At 39.9% G+C, this 20781-nt stretch overlaps 1 protein-coding gene across 19 annotated transcripts in view; it reads right to left on the reverse strand.

Moving 5' to 3' along the window:
* The window catches only part of ABLIM1 (actin binding LIM protein 1), a 193680-nt gene that overhangs the window by 125426 nt on the left and 47473 nt on the right, over nt 1–20781 (reverse strand). For 5 of the 19 annotated variants that reach the window (XM_042019386.1, XM_042019383.1, XM_042019384.1 and 2 more), the window contains exon 1: nt 5375–5659. The exons of 1 other annotated variant lie outside the window; for it this stretch is intronic. In XM_042019386.1, coding sequence (XP_041875320.1) covers nt 5375–5612 — 238 coding nt within the window. In that variant the 5' untranslated portion in view covers nt 5613–5659. Of the gene's footprint in view, nt 1–5374; nt 5662–18947; nt 19106–20781 lie in introns of those variants that run through there. 13 more of the 19 variants (XM_042019387.1, XM_042019395.1, XM_042019394.1 and 10 more) reach the window with 6 other exon arrangements.

Consider the following 20781-nt stretch of genomic DNA (forward strand, 5'->3'; position numbering starts at 1 on the left):
CCTACAGAGGTGAATTCAGTTGCTCTAAACGATGCTACCTTAATGCAGATTAATGCTAAACCACTGATTTACTACTAAGCCAATTAGCTTAGATTGATCTGAACATTGACAACCACTTGCCAGAATTCTGAAACAGGAGCCAAGGGCTATGAAGCTGTTAATTATTCTAATATTTTAAGTAAAAATGTGGCAGTGACTAAATTACAGTCGAGATATTGAAAATGGGCTGAACTGATCCTAACTGATCCTACCCAATCTTCATTTTACATTTCATTAAAAACCAAAAAATCAAGCTAACTGTTCATACTTTGAGAACCAAAGATTATTACAAGCTAACACAGATGAAGTTTCAGCTATATTTCTTACTCGACACAAAACCACTACTCAGTATCTTCCACAAGGATACTTCTCTCTGCTTCTCAGGGCAATACAAAAAACATCTCCATTTGAGAATCCCTTACTCAGCTGAAGATTGTCTAAATCCCTCAATTATCACCACTCTTCTAGATTGAGCAAACCTAATTCCATTAATCTTTTCTCATAAAGCTTTTTTCCTAATACCATTCCCACTGCCTTCTACTAATTTCCCTCACGATTTATCAGTATTTTTCAAAAATACAATGTCCAAAGCTAGAGACAATATCCAGCAGAGTTCTCCTCAGTAACAGGAACAGAGAAAAATTATCCAGATGCTGTATGTATCTCCTGCTAACATATCCCAGAAAAAGAATGGCAGCAGTATTATACAATCTATATTTACATTATAGTAAGTATCATTATTCTCCATGTGCTTTTCAGGATCAGTGTGTATTAGTTCCCACTTCTTATCTGTGCAAGTCCAGACTTCACACTTCTAGACTCTGAAATTCAACTGCATAATTTCAAATCATATAGCTGACTTACCAGGACTATTCTGATTTAAGACATTGTCCTGCAGAAGAATGAAATAATGCTTCTAAACTTGGATTTTCACAAATTTTAGAAGTATGTTCCCTATTAAATCTTTAAGAAATATATATAGGGACTGAGGCCAGCAGAGATTGCTCACTTGAAGGAATCAATTTGAAAAGCTATCAGAAGGAAGATTTACCTTATCTGAAGGACAGGAGCAGTCTGATCAGCACCTCTCAGCATCTAAGGAGTATCACCTACTACAATCCAAAGAGAACCTGGCTTTTTCTCTCTCCTATCACCACTTGTCACATATGAGATTGCTTAGCTTTGGACACTTGATAAGTTTACACAGCACCATTAAAATCCTATGGCTGTAAGCCACATCAAGCATCCATTCTGTGAGGAACTACTACAAACACCATTAGCAGGTAAGACCCAAGATTAAAACAGGCATTATTTTTTTTTCCATTTTTCCTTCTTTCTGTCCAAGTAACAGCAGGGATTGGTGTTAAAGAAACTGCAGCCTTCAGGGTGATCTTGGGCACTCCTGGGTAGTAAGAATGGAAAATGGCAATGGGATACAAAGAGGTTGTTTCCCTAACTGGAAGCTCTACCTTTCTTGCCACAGCACAGCAAGAAAACCTTACTAATGCAAGGAAGCTGATGTGTGGGAACTTAGATGTAAAACAGTGGGCAAAAGTTCAACTGTTTTATGCTGCAGCTAGTATTTTACAACTGGACCTTTCATTTCAAATCTGCAAAGCCCATTCCTCTCAAGAAGACTCTACCTCTGTGTCTTCCCTCACATCACCATGTTGATCTCTTGGACTCCTCTCTGCAAACATACACACAAAAAAATCAGACCTTTTTTTCCTCAGAACTCCACTTCTCACAGAATAAAATTGAAAAGACTCTTTCAGTTGGAAGGAACCTACAATTAATTATCTAATTCAGCTGCCTGACCAATTCAGGGCTGACCAAGTTATTAAGGGCACTGTCCATGTCTCAAACACTGACAGGCTTTGGGGATCAACCACCTCCCTAGGAAGCCTGTTCCAGTGTTTGACCACACTGTCAGTGAAGAAATTCTTCCTAATGTCCAGTCTAAAACTTCCCTAGCACAGCTTGGAACCATTTCCATGCATTCTGTTGAGCCCCATACAAATGGCCTCAGCCCGTCGATCCAGCCTGTCCAGATCCCTCTGCAGAGCCTTCCTGCCCTCCAGCAGATCAACACTCCCACCCAACTGGGTGTTGTCAGTAAACTGATTGAGGGTGCACTCAATCCTCTCATCCAGATCATTGGTAAAGTTATTAAACAGGACTGGGCCCAGTACTGAGCCCTTGGCAGCACCACTGGTGACCGGGCTCCAGCTGGACTCAAGTCCATTCACCACTGCTGGTTAGTCTCAGCTACCCAGCCAGTTCTTTTACCCAGTTAAGAGTAAATAAGATCTTGGTGCTTCATAAATTTTCCTCCACCGGTCTGATTTACTTTCTGTCTCATCACTAGACTGTTTTTATGCTCTCAGCACTTCCCCCCATGCCTTTCTCATCCTCTTAGATTGGTTCTGCCTTCCTTTACATCCAGCTGATGCAACAGAAGCAGCCACTCTCACAAGTGATGCTTTAAATAAATATGGTTACATAAAGAGTTACTAACCTCATACAAGAGGTCACTTAGGTAATGTAGAGCATTATCTCCTTTCCCTCAGGTGTGCCACTGTCACAGCCAAAGAGTGACCACTTTGCTAGGTTGCATAAGGTGTCATTGGTACAAGTCACAGGTGACAGTATCTTATACAAGAAGCAACATCACACAGTTCCAAGACTGTTTTCTCTTCAAAATTCCAGTGCTCTTTCGCCAGCAACTTTCGAGTTTTGCTAGTCCTGAATATCAGACATTTTTCCACAGAACCCTTTATATCAGGGCTGGCCTGAGAGAATCAAAGCCCTGTGCTGAACCAGGCCACTTATGCTAAGACAGATTTTGTTGCAGCAAACCATGTGACTGGCATTCTCTCCCAAGGAAGGACCCTTACCTCCTCCCCTAGACACAGAAGGAAAGATGGCTCATCATTCTTTGGCCAAATGAACTCGAGAGAAATGCAGAATGAAGGTCCTTTCAGAGATTCAAGGCCACTTTTGAACTCCTTTTTTTTAAAAGTTTTCTTCAGCTTTTAGGGTGCTTTTAACTGTCAGTATGATGCCACCATTTAACTTTGTGAGACAAGTTTAACCTCCCACGTTCCCATTATTAAAGGGATTAAATTTCAGGATGCAAGTGCTAAGTAAAAGCAAGTCATGGGTTAAATGGATGATACTCCAAAGGATCACCTCCTGAATATTAAATAGCTCTGTACCTGTTGATAATTCTTGACGTAAATACGGGCCTTTCCTAATGTTTATGATTCCACTTATGATTAGCAAGGAAAATAATTACTGAGTTTCCAAATGCTTTGAACAGTGTCATTTCTAATCTTTGTTTGCAAAGCCAAATAGAAACAGCAAACTGTCCTTCAGCAGGGTTTATAAGCTGCTAAATCTTGTAGTACTTGAGGGACCATAATCCCCAAGCAGCACATGGCCTAAGAGACAGACTTACGTGTTTTGCATCTTAAAGTCACATACAGATTTACTCCCAGGCTGTTTTCAAAAGGCATTCCACTCCTTTTATTCTAAGTGGGTGTGATTCTGAGCCCAATTGTTGCAATTTAAGTAAAGCTGAGGCATCAGACACCTTGCAACCTTTCAGTTTGTATTATACATGGCACTGGAAAGCAGGACCACAATTCCCATCCTATTGAATAGTAGCACCCATACTGTAGGATGAAGGGAAAAAATCCATAGTGGTTATTTGCATTATCTATTGCAGCATAATGCTAAACAGAACCTGTCTCACTATCTTTGTGATTGCTTACACATGACTGAAGAGGTGCAAAATTGCAGATTTCCAGATTGATTTAAGCCCCATACAAATTAGAAGGCAGCTCCCAGCCTGCTATGATGGCAAGAATTTCATTGCAGTCCTGCACGGATTGATCATATAGCTGGTCACTGTTCACCCAAATAATTTTCAATTCTAAATTGTGATTTATAAAAATGCCTAATTTTATGTAGATTTTTTTCTCCAGAATACCAATGTGAAACACTGCAGGGGATGGCAAGGCAGAATGATATTTGCTTTTTCCATTTCACAGCTACATTACACATTTGCCCCATGTTTTAGCATCGCTTTCATTAAAATGTTACTTTTAAAATAATTGATTACTCAGAGGCAGTAACTATCTGCAACAGCATGTGGGTTTGGGACAGTTCTCTTACAAGGTGACGTTCATTAGGTAAGAGAGCTGACTAGCAAAAAGCTATTTGCACAGAAGTGTTATATACCAAAGCAGATCTTTGAAAAATACTTGCCTACCAAATACAATCACTCAGTACTAACATTTTGAGGAGCTGGACAGAGTGACAAGCATATATCAGCTTTCTTCATCTGCTTAGTACAGACAAAATTCCAACACATAAGCACTTCAGGTTATCAAAACTGAGGTCCATAAAGCAAGTCCTAGAAGATAAAATCTTTAAAATTTGTCTGAAAGAGATTAACATTCATTGCCAATTTCTCGTTCACAGACAGGAGTTTCCAGAAAACTTTTTTTAAAAAAAATTTTAATGGACTGTAATAAATCAGTGTAACAAGCTGGTGAATTCCAGATATAAGTTCTCCCACCACTGATAGCTCTATTAAGGAATAAACTAAGGTTCAATATTAATTAAAACACAAACCAAGTTTTAGAAACTACTGGGAGGTACAAAGAGCATCGCTATGACTCCGTGCATATAACCACATTATGCTACATATTGAACGCAGTTTTATTTCCCAATTTTTCAAGAGTTATGGTAGAATTAGCAAAATAAATGGACTGGCTCCTGCACAAAGAGAATCTAAATAAGTTATGACTTCTTATCCAGAAAAAGGAGGCACCTAGATAAAAGATACAACAGAAGCCTAATAAATTCACAAATGACAAGGACGTGAACATAGAAAGATTTTTAATCACTTCTTCCAATCCAAGAATGAGGCAGCTTCAAATAATACTCCTTGGCAATAGGATGAAAACAAACAGAAGGGGACACAGTTTCATGTAACCCATTGGAAAGCTCTGAACACACTACTTACAGGACACTGTGCTTTCAAAAGGTACTTTTCCAGCTTGATTACTTCTGAAGATTAAGGTCCCCTTTGTCCCAGAATGGACATATAGAGAGAGCTGGACCTATATCCACCAACTACTTTCAGATTCTAACTTGGCTTTTTATTCTTCTTTCCCTCCTCTCTGTCAGTGATAAAGTATTTCTCCACACTTGAACACACTTTCTGTCATACAGCATCTTGCCGCTACACAAAACAAGGTATCTGTAAAGCAGTTTAGCCTATTCACCAATCAAAAATCAAGATCTGATGGCAGTCCTCACTTACCCAGATGCTCAGGAGTGTCAAATAACTGCTCACACAAGTAGTAGTCATCTGGATTCAAGTAGGGCAGTTGCTTCAGCAAGCTTTTCTTGGGAACGAGATACAAGACATCTGCAATATCTCCATCCTCAATTACTGACATCCTTCTGACTGAATTTCGAAATTTCACTTTTTCCAGCACCAGTTCTTCACCTGAGCCACACAGCTTCCCAAAGCTGTTTAAGATGGGGAAAGATGGCATTTCTATTCAGAAGAAGCTAAGGAGAGCAACCTGTAGGGCACGCAGTCAGTCTACTACTCACGGCACACTGCCCTTTCCAATCCTTCTCTTTTTCTCTTATCCAGCAAAGGAGATTAAGGAAGATATATTTTTAGTGATTATCTTCAAGAGATTAGAACAGTATGCTTGATCAGGTGATTGCCATCTAAAACTATTGTAATCAGTGGAAAATCATCCCTGGGAATGCAAAAATCAGAAACAAAACCATAAAGAGTATCTGAAAATCAGATTAATATTCAGGACAAGAGAAAGAATGTAACTGAATTACGTAAGAGGATTAGTTTAACATCAAAAAACAGTGCTGTGTCAAAAATATTATAGAAAAGTCATCATCATCATCATAAGCTACAAAGGCACATCTGTGCATTTAATCTAGCATGGCCCTCTTCCATGCCAGGTCTGTCCACGTGCTACGGTGAAAAGGCTGTAGCAAAGGTAGAGCACATTGGTCCTCCTTTTTCAGGAATGTACAAGCACTGGCCAGCACTACTTCATAAGCAGATTTCTTTGGAAAAATCCTTTCTGCAGTTTTCACTGCCTATTGCAAACAAAAGCACTTAAGCTTTCCCCTAACCATTAAAGATTGGTTCACTTCTGCTCTTCCTCTCCACCTTCCTGTGTAGCTGACAGCAGAGGCTTTGCAGATACTGTGCCAACCCCTCCTGCTTCACTTACAAGAAGTATTTACATTAATCCAATTCCAGTGACTTGCTAATCTAATCATCTAATGAATATTTCTCCCTGGGTAAAGGCAGAGTTAATCATCAACAGGGCACTGGAAAGTCACAGGAAATTCCAAAGTGAAAGAAATAAAAAAAACCCAAACTAACAAGATTCATCATCTGTAAGAGCAAGTTACAGGTAGACCCCAGACCTGGACATGCTCAGAGGCAACTTCAGACTCTCCACTCAGTGAAACTCACAGAGACAACTGTGCAACCAGTGTCTGGCCCAGGCTTTCAACTCCCCGTAACAGAAGTTAGCTACAGCTGCAAAATGACCTGGTGTAATCATTGCACTGCTTCCAGGAAGGCTTTTTTCTAAATTAGAAGGTGAAAAAGGTGAAAAAAACTCTATAGATTTACTGAGCACAGTGAGAAACTGTCGCTTAATGCTTCCCTCAAAACTCAGAGCTCAAGTACTAACTCCAGATGGGGATAGGCTTTGAAGAGAAGACTGCTTTATTTACTGTTTCAAAGAGAAAATACCATTGCATAAATCCAGACTTTGATCATCTATTTTTACACATCTTCTATGAGGTCAATTACTTCATATTTTTCAAGTAGTATGACTTTTGTATCATCTTGAAAACAAGTGTGCAGTCAAAGTTCCCCTTAAACAGCCACATTCCTGGATTTTCTAATCAATAGAGGACACAGTAGGACAAGCTAGAATAAATCTGTACTAATTTTAATGGGGTGATGCTAATGTATATTTGAGAAGAGCTGGCTCAATAAATATAGCAACTCCAGTTCTGCCTTAGAGTATCTTGTATCAGATCAGGGATCTCAGCAAATGCCATGTTTTAAGCATTCCTCCTAGGATTTGAAGCTTTGCAGCAATTTTTCAATCTCTCCCAGATTTCTCAACCTACTGACCTGCACAGCACAGCCCCTCAGTGGAAGAGACAGCTCTGAAATTTCAAAAGCTTCTACCACTGAGGGTGGATCCCCATTCAGTGCTTGAAGCAGAGGGATGACTCACAGGAGACACTGGATGAGTCAACACAAGTATCTCTCAGGCTAAGAATGGCACTTGTTACTGGATAATTGGTGAAGGATGTTGACATCTGACAACAGCAGTGCCAACCATCCAGCCCCAGGGGCACAGTCAAGGTGGACTTCGCCCTTTGAGGAAGGTGAGGCAAATGCACACATTGCCCAGGCATTAACTCTGCTGCAGAAGTTAATCCTCAGAGAGCAGAAAATGAGCCCTGCAGAAACTGTTCCAACTGTGGCAACATTTGGTAAAGCTTGGCTGCCTAACACCCAGAAGAAAAGTCTGTCCTTCACTGGCGTTTGAACACTGGTTTAAGGCTGACTCCCCATTTTCTGCTATGTCTGTGCTGATTCCAACCTCCAGCTCTGTTCACCAAGACAATCATTACACCAGCACTTGCAGTAAGAACGAAACCAGTATGACCTGTATATCTACTACAGAAGCACTCAGCCTGTGCCCGCTGTAGAAGAGTCTGATGTTACATCAAACAGTACAGCACAATCCAGTGTCCTTCCAGCACCAAAACACATGGGACCGGTGGGGGACGATGAACCAGGATTTAATGACCCTACCATGTCACAGCAGAAGCATCCTGCTTAATTAAAAATAAGATCCTCCTTCCCCTGAGACAGACTTTTTTAATGCTGCCCCTTTCCAGCCCTGGCTATTGCTGTCACTGTCTGAGAACTGCACCTTCAAAGACCACATGCCAGCTGCTGCTTAATAACACAAACCAATATGATTTTTGGATAGTTTTATTTTTTTAAGTACACTGTTTGTCTTCAAAAGCCTCGATCCTGTCAATATATAAGATAAGGGGACGAGCAGTAGAAACAAGCAAAGCAAGTCCAGGAAGCATCACAGTGGCTTCCCGACTCAGATAAAGGACTGTTTGGAGCACATCCTTGTGTCCAAGGCAAAGGACAAGGCCTGAGACAGCCTTGAACAACACATTGTTACTAAACACCGGGATTTAGCCTCAGTCTGAATCAAAAAGACAATGGCAATCTCCTACCACTTAAGTCAAGCTCTCAATTAAGTGGAAAAGATTGATTTCTGATGTTCTTGCTGAAGAGAAAAGAAAAAGGCACGAATCACAGGGGCACAACTCTGTCCTTATGTTTCATGAAAGAAAGTCTCAGGAATCCAGGGCGCTTAGCTCAGAACCAGCGTTGAGGAAACATTCTCAGGATCTGCCAAGTAGCAAAACCTGTTTAAATCACTGCCAATTCAAAGCCGTGTCTAATTCAAGTAGTCAGTGCTGGGATCTCGAGCCTTCACAGAGCACAGTGTGAGGTATGGGCACCTTCCAGGCTGACAGTTTTCACAGGGGGCTGGCTGGATAGGAGACAGGAATTATGCAGAATAACTACTTTAAATATTTTATCTCATTTCCAACTTTATAAATATTTTATTTATAAGTATTTCCAGCCATCTCAAGACCATTTCCTATTCAATCCCCTCTGAATTCACCACACCAACTGGCTGCCTGGATGATAAAAATACATGCATGTTTCATATGCAACCAGGAATAGAAGCTTCTCTACTAATGCTCCGAGAACACAAGTAACAAAAAAATTGGACTGCAATCCACAAATAAATTACAAAACAGAATAGCAAGCAGTGAATAATAGTAAAAACCAGACATCAAGGGCTAAATACATAGAAGAGGAAATATCCCTCTGTGTTTCAGAGAAACACTGAGGATTAGACTTGCCCTTCAGCAGAAATGTGTAGTGCACTAATGCTGTCTTAATTGTTTCTGCCATCAGAGTTAAACTTCTTGCAAATGCATTTCAGTGTGACTTTAGTCTTACATGGAAAGCAACAAAAAGCCCAATCAGAAACCCAAGAAACTGAAGTCAGTCACACTAGTTCAGCAAAACCTAGCTGCAAAAAATAATCAAAACAAAAATACAGGAAACAAGGTAAAACAAAATGAAATTTTTCTTTTCCCTCACCATACCACTTCAGAAGATAATACATCTATTGCACAGGTAGACAGCCCCAAATAATGTTTCACACATCTGTCCAAGGCAACAGGATTATCAGGATTACCTTCTCCATATAAGAATTCTCAAAGATATTGAGAGTAAGGAGAGAAGAAAAAGGGCCTTAATCTAAATGAAAAAGGAGCAAGCACTCTATCTTCTTTTACCATGAAACATAGTTATCTAAGCAATAAAACAACTAAACCAGCAAATGATAGAAGAAAAAAAAAATCCAACATTCAAGTTCACACACACAAAAAAAGAAGCAAAACTTTACTTGTGGTAAAATTACTCCACACATGCAGCTTTTTCACTTTTGACACCCACTACTTACTTACTCAAAACTGCAGGCTGATGTACAAACACTCAGTTATTTACTGTAAACTTGAGGAAACACTTCATCCCTATAATGAAGTCCAAAAAAATCCACATGTACATCTTAATTTCTTTACCTAAATGTCCAAAACAGGCAGTCATCTTCTGGGCATACTGACACAAGGCCTTCACCCCATAGGGCTCCTCACTCAGGACCTGCTCACTCATGGCTTCAGCAGGAGCTGCCTTTCTCTGCAAAGTCAACCAACTACTGCTTGTTTAAGACTGATAAGACGACAGATCTTCCTCTTCCAATTTATCTCCATTAATAATTCAGGTACTACATAAAATTTGCTGAGCTTTAAAAACCGGTAGTGCAAAGCTATTTTGTGGCTTTTGAAGTAATCATGTTTTAGTCCTTAAAAAGTCTCTCAGCTATTATATTCCAATAGTTTACAGAAAGTATTTTCAAATTGAAACAAAATCCATTCCCTTGCTGCACAAGAGGAAATTTTGTGGGGATTATGCTCAGGTCAGTGAGACATTTAAATACTCCCCTAGCTCAAAGCCAGAAAGAGAATTACCACTACTACTAAAATGTGTTATTATGTAATGTTCAGGGTTTTCACCAATGACATGGACAGTGGGATCAAGTGCACCCAGTGAAGGTGGTGAAACACAGGTTGTCCAGAGAGGTGGTGGATGCCCCATCCCTGGAAACACTCAAGGCCAGGTCGGACGGGGCTCTGAGCAACCTGATCTTGTGGAAGATGCCCCTGTTCATTGCAGAAGGGTTTGACTAGAGGGCCTTTAAAGCTCCCTTCCAACCCAAACCACGCTATGATTCCATGATACTCCTGCAAGTGGACACGTCCACTGCTATGAGAACACCACTAGTTCATCACATACTACCATGCCCCACTTCTCAATGCTATACATTTTCTGGGGACTGAAAACCCCAAAAGAGCCCAGCTACAAACACCACGGTGTTTTCTGGTAACTTCCAGCACGGTACATTTCAGAAGAACGAAGGCACCACAGCCAGGAGCAACAGGAAGAAGGTATTTTCTCAGCACTCTCACTGGAGCATGAGGCCCATCTAATCTCGTCGTTATCCTGGCTGAGAAGAAAACACACAAGAGCTGACTCAGCAGTCCTGCTGGCAGACAGCTGCAGTGGCCACACATACCTGTCTCTGTTCTGTTCATCTAAGAAAATCCACTACAAATCACACCGATGTCAATGACATCTACTTAGCTAAATATTGCAGAGTGGCTTTGGCTGTAGTCTCTTGCCTCAGGTGGTGAGGACCAGTGAAGAATAGGGGTTCCTCACAAGCAAATATGCTTCGTTGTTTTCTGTCCATTCACTTAGTAGTTGCTGCTTCTTCACTGAGACCATACCCACTCATGAAAAAACATTTAGTAGAGCTCATATAGGTACTGCTGATGACCATCTAAAGCACTGGTACAGCAGTGGTACTGCTGCACTTCAAAGAGACCTGTGTTAGTACATCTAGATGCAAATTTTATTCACAACAGATTGAAGAACCTAGTTACTAATATTTATTATTACTTCCTAGATATTCATATTTCATATTACTAGATACTAATATTTAATATTACTTCAACATTTCACTGTCTAGAAAAGCATAAGATACAGTTAAAAAACAGCTATGGGACTTTGGTATCTTTTATTGAGATAAAGGCTATGAAGAACTCGCAGAGGTAGGAATTCTACAGTCCACAGGTCTCTACCAAGTTAGTTTACTGGTTTAAAGCCACACAAGGTTCTCTAAGGCAAGCTGTACTACTGCCTATGGCAGGAGGAACAGAAAGACCACAAAGCCACAAGGCTTCTCTGTGCTGGCAAAAACCAAAAAGAGTGACTAGCTGAAAAGAGCTAACTTAGGTTAAAGTGGTATCAGAGGTAAAAGGATTTGTGTTATAACTCAGCTGAGCAACACAATTAAGCATGAGTGTCCCATACAGGCCTCTTATCTCATGCCATGTGACATTTTTTTTTCCTCTGCTATTATAACTGACCTTTAAGTAATCATTAGCCAAACTCCATCAAACGCCTTTTTCTGCAGCACACACATGCAAATTGAAGCACTGCTACAAAGTCTGTCCAGTCCATGAAGTCTGTGAATATCTGTGTGAAAGGACAGTATCAAGTTCAAGTCTGAATAGGGTGTAGCTACGTTTGTATCATCATACAGAGTCAAACTTCTTTGAAAAACCACCTGGGGATCTCTGGAGGTGGCACACTGAAAATCAGACCTGTTTTATACATCAACAGCAAGATCTGCATGCACAAGCCATTCTGTTAAACTAACTTGGAAATAAGAAAGCAAATGTTATTTTATGTATTGCTTTCTTGGTATTCATTCCAAAACATACATGAAACATCACTTTGCCCTTTATTCTCCTGTTACCATTTGTAACCGAGAAAAAACGCAAGAGAAAACACAACTGCATTTCTATCTCAGACTTAACTAAGACCACACTGTGACAATTTCCTTTCCCAACTGATGACATTTGCAAAATCTTTCAGCTGAATTAAAGCATTGTGCTCAGCTTCCTGTTATCAACTATGTATGATAACTTCCATGGCACATGAGCCTTTGGTAACAAAAGCCCAGCTTTGCAGTGCATTGTAACGCTGGACAGGCAGCATAACAAACTCTTGGGAATGCTTTTCCCTTTGCTGTATGCTCAGAAACTGAATCTGACTCACTTCCCCAATCCCCAACAACCACCAAGTTTATCCTTCAGTGAAGTAGTGAGCAGAAAGATTAAACAAACAAAAAAATCTAAACAATATGCTTGAGATTACATCTAATGATCATTTTCTTGGACAAAGGAGAGCAACACCAGCCATCTACCTCCACGTGGAATTATTAGCTGGGCTGAAAAAGTACAAAGAAAAAGAGTACATAGAAAAATCAATCACCAAATGAAATATTTGAATGACGTTAGGGAAAAAAAGCCCTAATAATGTCAGCTAGTGAAGTACTGTCTACTACCTCTGGAAGCCTTAACGTGGGATTTGGGAAATATGCTGTCTCTGCACTCCCACAGACTTGCTGTTCATCCCTGAGCCATTCCCTTAATCTCTTCCATTGTATTTCCCCCTATCACTTTCCCCCTCACAAGGGATTTGTAACAATAGGTACATTAAAGACTGAAGTTTTCAGATTCTGTGATAATGGAAACTATAGAAGTACCACAGAGAATAACACTAGGGACTAACTGGTCAGCATTAAAAAAAGAGGTCATGTAAAGCATAGCTGAGTGCTTCTCCTTGATCTTCATTACCTTCCAACTTCATTACCATATTTTTCAATGCTTTTTCAATAGATAGCATCCCTTATTTAACACTAAAAGTGCTTATTTTTCATGGAAAATCACGTTACTAAAAAAGGCAAAGAGTTAATTCTGTACATCTTCTCCGATCTGAAAATTCCACTTTTAGTTATTCTCCCCCAAATAAGCAAAATCACTGTTACTGTGGTTGCTGTGAATAGAAGAGTTATCAGGTTATGACAAACGGCCTGATTCAACCAAAGGATATTTACCTTACTTTATCCATTCCAGTGTTTATTTCAGAATAGTCATGGAAAAAAATATCTCTGTTCACATCTATTTTCAGACATAAAATAACAGTGTGTGCATTAATGGATCTGTCTATTGCATTATTAGAAGATGAGGTGGCTCAGCATTTTATTTCCTGGCAGTACAAGGCTAATCTATTGATCTACAATGTCAAGAACACTGCACTATGGATTCTTACAGCAAACCCAATCCTTTTAACTTACACGTAGAAAAAAAACAAGAGCAATTTCTGAAAACTGATGCAATTTCATAAGCAAGATATAGTGAAAGCTATATGAAATATAAATACAAAACTGCTGCACCCCCAAGACTCTGTATGATTGAACAAAACTGACTCAACAACACAATCCAAGTGCTTGCCTATCCTAAAGCTTACAAATAATCCCATGACTTCTGTGGGGCTGACCTCTATGCTTGAAGTCAAAGAGGTGCCTCAGCCACTCTAGGGAACAATTAGCCAAAAGGATCCTGGCAGAAGCTGGCAGTCCTTCAGATCTTCAGTAGGAAGCTTTTTTCCTACTCCTCAGCAATGTTTAGGTGTCTTTTATTTAAAAAGAGCAAAGACTTTCAAGATAAACGTAGTTCCTTTAATCATACTCTTTTCTTTACTTTTCCTTTCTTGAACTTTGACATTTTTCTTCCAGCTGAGTGAAGAAATCCCTTGTAACATCCTCTTTACAATGTAGACTTCATAGTAACTGAGACAGAAATATGTTGGGAAGCAAAGAGATCAAAGTTGAAACCTCGGTGTTCTTTCAGTCCTCAGTTTATTTCCTGTACCTTTGTAAAGAGTGACGTGTTACAAGCATGACATCAAAGAAAGCACCACTCCTCTTGTTATGTATTGAAATAAACTGGATATCATTATACTCTCTTCTGAAATGTCACATAATTACAGAAACATACATTGTAACTTTACTCAAATGCTGAACAAAGAATTACACCAGAAGAAAGTCTTCTCTAGATCACTGCAGGGCTCCCTGAACGTCTTAGTTTAACATTACCCCTTGTCTCCTAACACTGCATCTTCTGCTGTAGATGTAGCATCAGCACATGTGATCGTAAGAATTGAGTATTTCTCTTGCTGCATCCAACTCCCAAATTCTCCAACATCATAGCCATTCTCAGAGCATGGCATAACTCCAAAAGGATAACTCCTGCAGTCACACTGCCCTGTTCTAGCATCAGTGAAGCTCTAAAAGAGATTCCTTCTTTGTACTATAAAGACTAATTTAAGCCCCTGTCAGACGCCAGTAGAAACTGTTTGTCAATGTCCATCACAACTAAGAATAGGAGGTTACCTTTCTATATAGTGGAAAGTATGGCACTGCTACAGGATGCCAGAAATGACATCAGATCAGTTAATCCACTGCCAACATTCCTCATAAAAGCAGCTTCAAATATGCTGTGTTGGCTAACCTTTGTTTTCTAATTAAATAAATCCTACTGCACTGTTGAACCCTTCCTCTTGTGGTCAGCACTATCTTCTGGTTAAATCAGCTGCACACACACACAAGTGATCAAGAGCCCTGTTAAAAACCAAGAAACTGTCAGTTAAGCAAAATTATCACTGTGTGAGCAGCTCACTTCTCACACAGGGATCACATTCTGTACAGGCAAAACTGAGGCAAGGACACATCTGAAAATGCATTGATGGTGCAGACAAAACACTTGGAATTTGTTTCCGTTTATTAATGGCAGGATATTACATATAGCATATGCCAACTAGTATTTGATAGAGAAGTTTTAATCCCCTTGGGTATTTCATAGCTGCACAAACAGTTTGCTTGTATTTTACTGCCAGTTTAGTGGAATCTCCTCAAACAAGAGCTGTAATCCGGCACCATCAGGAAAAGCATCAGTCAGAGAAACACGGCAAACTTCCAGAGCTGACAGTACACTGAAAAGGCGAAACACGCTCTTGATTTGACAACAGGTACAGCTGGGTTTGTTCTTTATCAGTGCCCCTCCACTCAGGACAAGCTGTTTAGGATACTTCCCTGATGTACCACGTTGTGAAGCTGTGCCTAGCAAATCCTTTGAGAGTTATTCAAAGATAGCATTAAATCAAGAGTCTTGATCTTGCAGTGGAAGTGCAGGCCACTCACAGTCCAGCAAGCTACAATTTTGAAAGAGGAAGTAGGAAATAAGGTCTTACAATAGCGGGAAAAATCATTCCAGTGGTATCATAAACTACTGGAATGGTGAATGAGTCAAAAGAAGCACCTACAAAGAATTTAAGACCACTATTTTGACTGCTTGACTGATATTTACCATATTGTATTTGCAGCAATGATCTACAGCAGTATTTCTTCAGCAAGAATTTCTTGATCTTATCCTTCTACTTCATGACCAAATGCCATAAATTAAGGTGGGTTTTTTTTAAGGTCTTACGTGTCATGGGCTACTAAGAAAAGTCATCTTTCCAGCAGCTGAACTTTAAACACAAGTGTGGGATTTAAATTAATTTTAAATTAACTAGAGCATAATGTAAAGTCAAGATGGCCCTGGCCATCTCTGAGGATCTTCTGCTGCATTTTTAGCCATCAACACGGAGACTCTGTAATTCCTGGTATTAAAAATACATTAAATACTGCATCTAGACAGTTACTTCATGAGATCCCTGATTCTTCAGTTTCTGTAGAATGTAAACAACTATTAATAGTACATACTAGGAGGGTGGTTGGTTTGGGTTTTTTAAGTGTAAACACTCCCTCAGCCTAGAGCAAAACTTAAGTTTCCTTTTATTTGTGTTGACGTTACCACTGTGGTATTTGTTTAATACACAGATTTACCACTGACACAAATCAATGACCAAAAAAAAAAATTCCTTTTCCATGCAGCTCAGCTTCAAAATCCCTTCTGGTATTAACACTCTCTAGGCATCTTCAAGTTTTTTGGTCAGAGTTTTGCCTTGATTTGATTGAGAAATAGTTCTGCAATTAAGAATAGCTAAGCAACAATAAAAATAATTAAAAGAAACTAGGCAAGCCAGCCAACGTGTCAGGCTGTGTGAATAAAAACTGATTGATGAACTTCTTCAAGCAGCACTAAGCAAAATTTTCAGATGAATCAGTTAAAACAGGTGCTGATCACAACAGTGTTTATCAGTGGAAAACCTTATGTTATAAACATATGTTGTGCATATTTTTAGACTGAAACTAGCTGGCAGCTCCCAGTTATTTCCATTTTAACTATGAATGAATTAGAAGATAATGCATCATTTTGTAGTGGTTTTCTGAGTTTTCCCCCCAACATTTATGCTTTCTTTGAAATCCAGATCCTCACAGTCCTGTTCCTGGAGTCAATGAATTGATTCTGAATAAGGAAAAAATTTCAGTTCTCCTGCTGCTTACTGGGTTATCATCAGAATGAGGTCAAGCCTTCCACCTCAAAATAGACAGCTGACAAAGAGAATGAGGGGATCATTTTTCTAGAATGAGAAAAGCCAGCATGTGAAACTGATTAAAAATGGAAGTCAAACTAAACAACCTGTTTTCATTACCCACTTTAATAAAATGACAAACAATTATCTCTCTGTATATTAGATTTCAAGACAGCTTGACTCCCCTACTAACACTAGGGAAGGGAAAATGCGAACACCTACAGAGCAGCAGGGAGAAGAATCAATTGTCTCCCCTGTGCTTTCTCAGTGTGGCAATCAGAGTTTATCTACTAGGAGCCAGCAGGGAGAAGAGATTTCCATCCCCATCCAGGAGATCACCAGCACCAACCAAAGCAGGCAGAGGTACAAGCAAGGCTTTCCCAGTTCTCAGTGTATCTGGTCAGGAATGGAGAACCAGAGATTCAGTGTAACCTCACTCTAATTAATCCCCACAGGACGAGGGGATCAAATATTCATTTGATTACATTCACATAATGATGTGGTGGTTTCCCACATCACAGCAGTATCATAGAATCAGAGAAACACAGAATTATTTAGGTTGGAAAGGACCTCCAGGATCATGGAGTCCAACTGTTAACTCAGCACTAACCATGTCCCCAAGTGCCGCCTATATGAATATACAGAAACAACAGATTTTAACCAAATGCTCAATGCTAACCAAATGCATACTCTGCTGGGATTAATTTATATGAATATAATAAAGAAAAAATATTTTTTAAATATTTTTTAGATTTTAAAAACAAAGTAAGAAAGAAATAAGGCAGGAAAAAAGAATTTTGCACACTTGATTCAGCACCCATTGAGGGAAAGAACAGAAATAAAACTGCTATATCTAAATCAACATTAGGTTAAGTGTTTGGTCTATGAAGACTAACTAGTAATGGAAAAAAACATAATTTTTTGTTGTTATAAAAAGTTAGTAGAAAACTTGGGTTGTATTTTTCTGTTGTTTTGTCGGGTTTTATTTAAGGTAAAGTGACGCTTTTCATAGATAGGTGTACACAATTCTTCAATATGTCTGTCTGTACATTTTTTCATCTCCAGACCCATAAAGGTAGATGATATCTGTTTTTAAGAGACAAGTATTGGATTAAACAATACAAAGAAGAAAACAGGACTTTACTTCTTCCACTTCTAACCCCTGAAATCAAATGGGCACCCCAAGGGTTTATTTATCTGTCCAAGCATTACAGAGAAAGCAACTACCCACACTTGAGTTACCAGGAAAGCTAAATATATTTTTTATATTTATGCCACCCTCCCCCACCTTTATTTAAGACTGTGGTATAAAAAAAGAGGAATGTTCACTAAGCAAACTAAGAGTTGCATGCCTCTTGGATGCAAAGAGCATTCACTTTGTATCACTCACCAGCAAAACTGTGCTGAATGTGCTTTCGGTGTGTAGAAGCAAAGTGCCTTGAGTCTCACCTCGTTGCAGGTTGCTACACGTTGGCACCCCGTGCTGCACAGTCATACCTGCAGCACCCTCTGCACCAGGGAAAGGCACCACACACCAGCAACAGGAACTGAACACCCACCCCACCTGTCTGCTGTGTAGGGACAGCAGAAGTGACAGGTGGCTGCAGGACAGACAAGAATTTGTAGGTGTGCTCAGTCAGTAACACACAGATTGCAAAAGGCTTCGTCAGGTTAAACACCAAAGAAACCTCCCCTCAAAAGCACCCTAGCACTGACAGGTTATCAGCTTTTCATTCAAAGCATCAATTAGCAATACTCTGAACTCTTCTGCCACCTGCCACTACAGAACTCTAAAACCTCTTTTTGCAGAACTCACCCCACAGCAACAGCATGTTGTCATCATCTTTACCTAGATGGGAAACTTCAAAAGACAGCAGTGAATTATCTCTTACAAAAATACACAGGGAGCCAGAGCTGGATAAAATGCCTGTTTAATTCCACTGAGCTGTGCTCTGCTCCCTACATTCAGATATCCATTCCAGAGAAGCAGCACATGGGTACATGCACACACTGTTCAGCCAAGTAACAAAGTCCACTGTTCATAAAACACACCAGGCTGGAGGGAGGAGTTTAACTCTTAAATCAGTAAAGAAAAAGAAACTGAAATAAAGAAACTGCTTTTCTTATCAGAAAGATCCCAATTTCAGTCCAACAGAAGTTCCTCAGCCTGATTTCCCTCTGTAAATCCAAGAATCACTGTCCTGTAGATGGCTTAACCTGTCATTTATCATTAGAGATTTACATAGCAGAGCATTAGCCCAGGACAAACCTTTGCCGTTTGCAGAGCTCTGATGTATTTCTAGTTCCATTTGGGCTCGCAGGCAGTATTGCTCCTGCACCTCAAAAGCTACAGCCTCGCAGAGAACGGATGGCAAGCTGGAGGAACAAGTGAGAGCCTTCAGAGGTGGGTGGCTCACTCTATGGCTCCACTCCTACTATTTCCTGGGTTGAACAGTATGAAAGGGAGTGGCCCAAGCAGAATAGGTGTGTCTGTGTTCCCAAAAGTTTAAAGGAAGAGTAAGTATTTTCCTCTAGATATTATTCCATTACTAACTGAGACCTTGGTATGCCGTCTTTCAAACAGTGACATCTTAATGTATTGACCATCTCAAAGCAGGTGATATTATTGATAACTTTCTTTTTCACACAAAAGGATCCTAACCAGAAGCCTTAAAGGTTGACTGCAAACTGAGTTGATTTTGTCCTGGGACTGTTTTTCTGTCTGTTTTACTCTGCATCTCATCTCCACTGCGCTGCTGCTGTTTCATGGCTATATTGCACCTAAACAAAGGAGGAAGATCCTGTGAAAGAAGCACTGTTATCCATTTTCACACACACTTGGAGCAGGGAAAGCTGAAGTCCCAGGCATCTTCCCGCTGTTCCCACAACACCCCTCCCGGACAGAGGCAATTAGGCTGACTGGTAAGTGCAGACTTCCAGGCATTTCCTTCTGCGCAGTTGCACATACCCAGAGACAAACTGTTCCTTGAGCAGCTGAATTAATGAATCTTTTTGCTCTGATTGATTTGCGTCCAACATCCTCAACACCCACCGGGTTTGCCGTACCTCCTTGTAACATCCTCTTGGCAATACCATTCCCAGAATTACTTCCAGTTCCTTTCCACTTGTCTGCTTTCCCAGTTCTTTCCATGTCCATTAAATCACCCATAGAACCCTTAAGCTGTCGTCTTTAACTGCTTCAGATTCTTTAATTTCTGCTTACACCTCCTGAGCCGCACATTCTCTTCTTTCACTCTTCTTCCCCTGTACCCATACTAATGGTTAGTACCTTAAAGTTCTGTTCCCCTGGAAGGAAGAGAGAGAGAAGACTGAAAGAGAAATTGTCTAATCCTCATCCTAGGAAATTTGAGTGAAAAGCAGCCAAACACAAGGTGCAGAAACGGACAACTTGCAACCTGAAGGCCTCTCTAGAACACACTTACTCTCCTCTGTATATTATTAGGGACTGAGAGATGCTGCTGAAACAAAATCCCATTTTATCATTGAGATTTCACTTTACATGACCAAAAAATATCACTTCTCTAAACATGAATGAAAAGATGCCAGAAACATATAAAAACTTTTGGGTTCTTGGTTGGGAACTGCTAAATATGACCAAATTTTGGCCAAGTACTTTTATTCCCTCCTTCAAACACTAAATCCTGCATTTCCTGGACTCCTGACTTCATTTTCCCCACAATGAATTGTCATCTTCTCAGCCAGCTTGTTAAAAATACACAGTCATTCAGATGCACAGACAAATGTAAACACAGGCACAGAACCTGGTCTCTCTACCTTTATTCTCAGCCTGACATTGTTCTCCTGTGGTTTTATAAATTTTATTTGCTGCCAAATTAAGTGGAGTGCAGGACAGGGTGTTTACTCCATTTAGACTTTAACATGACTGACTGAAAATGAATAGCTCATCAGAAACACTCTTTTCTTTCCATCCCCATTCTTCTTTTTAATAATCAAAGCACTCCACACTTTAATTAACATTACTAATCCTCTGACGCGGTAAGCAGATACAATTATTCCTGTTCTACAGACAAAAACTGAAACTACTATATTCCCAGGAAGTGTTGACCACTAAAATTTATTTA

Source organism: Corvus kubaryi, unplaced genomic scaffold, assembly GCF_017639235.1.
Source record: "Corvus kubaryi isolate FWS band 111438036 unplaced genomic scaffold, C.kubaryi_AGA036_p1.0 138, whole genome shotgun sequence".
In the NCBI taxonomy this organism is placed as follows: Eukaryota; Metazoa; Chordata; class Aves; order Passeriformes; family Corvidae; genus Corvus; species Corvus kubaryi.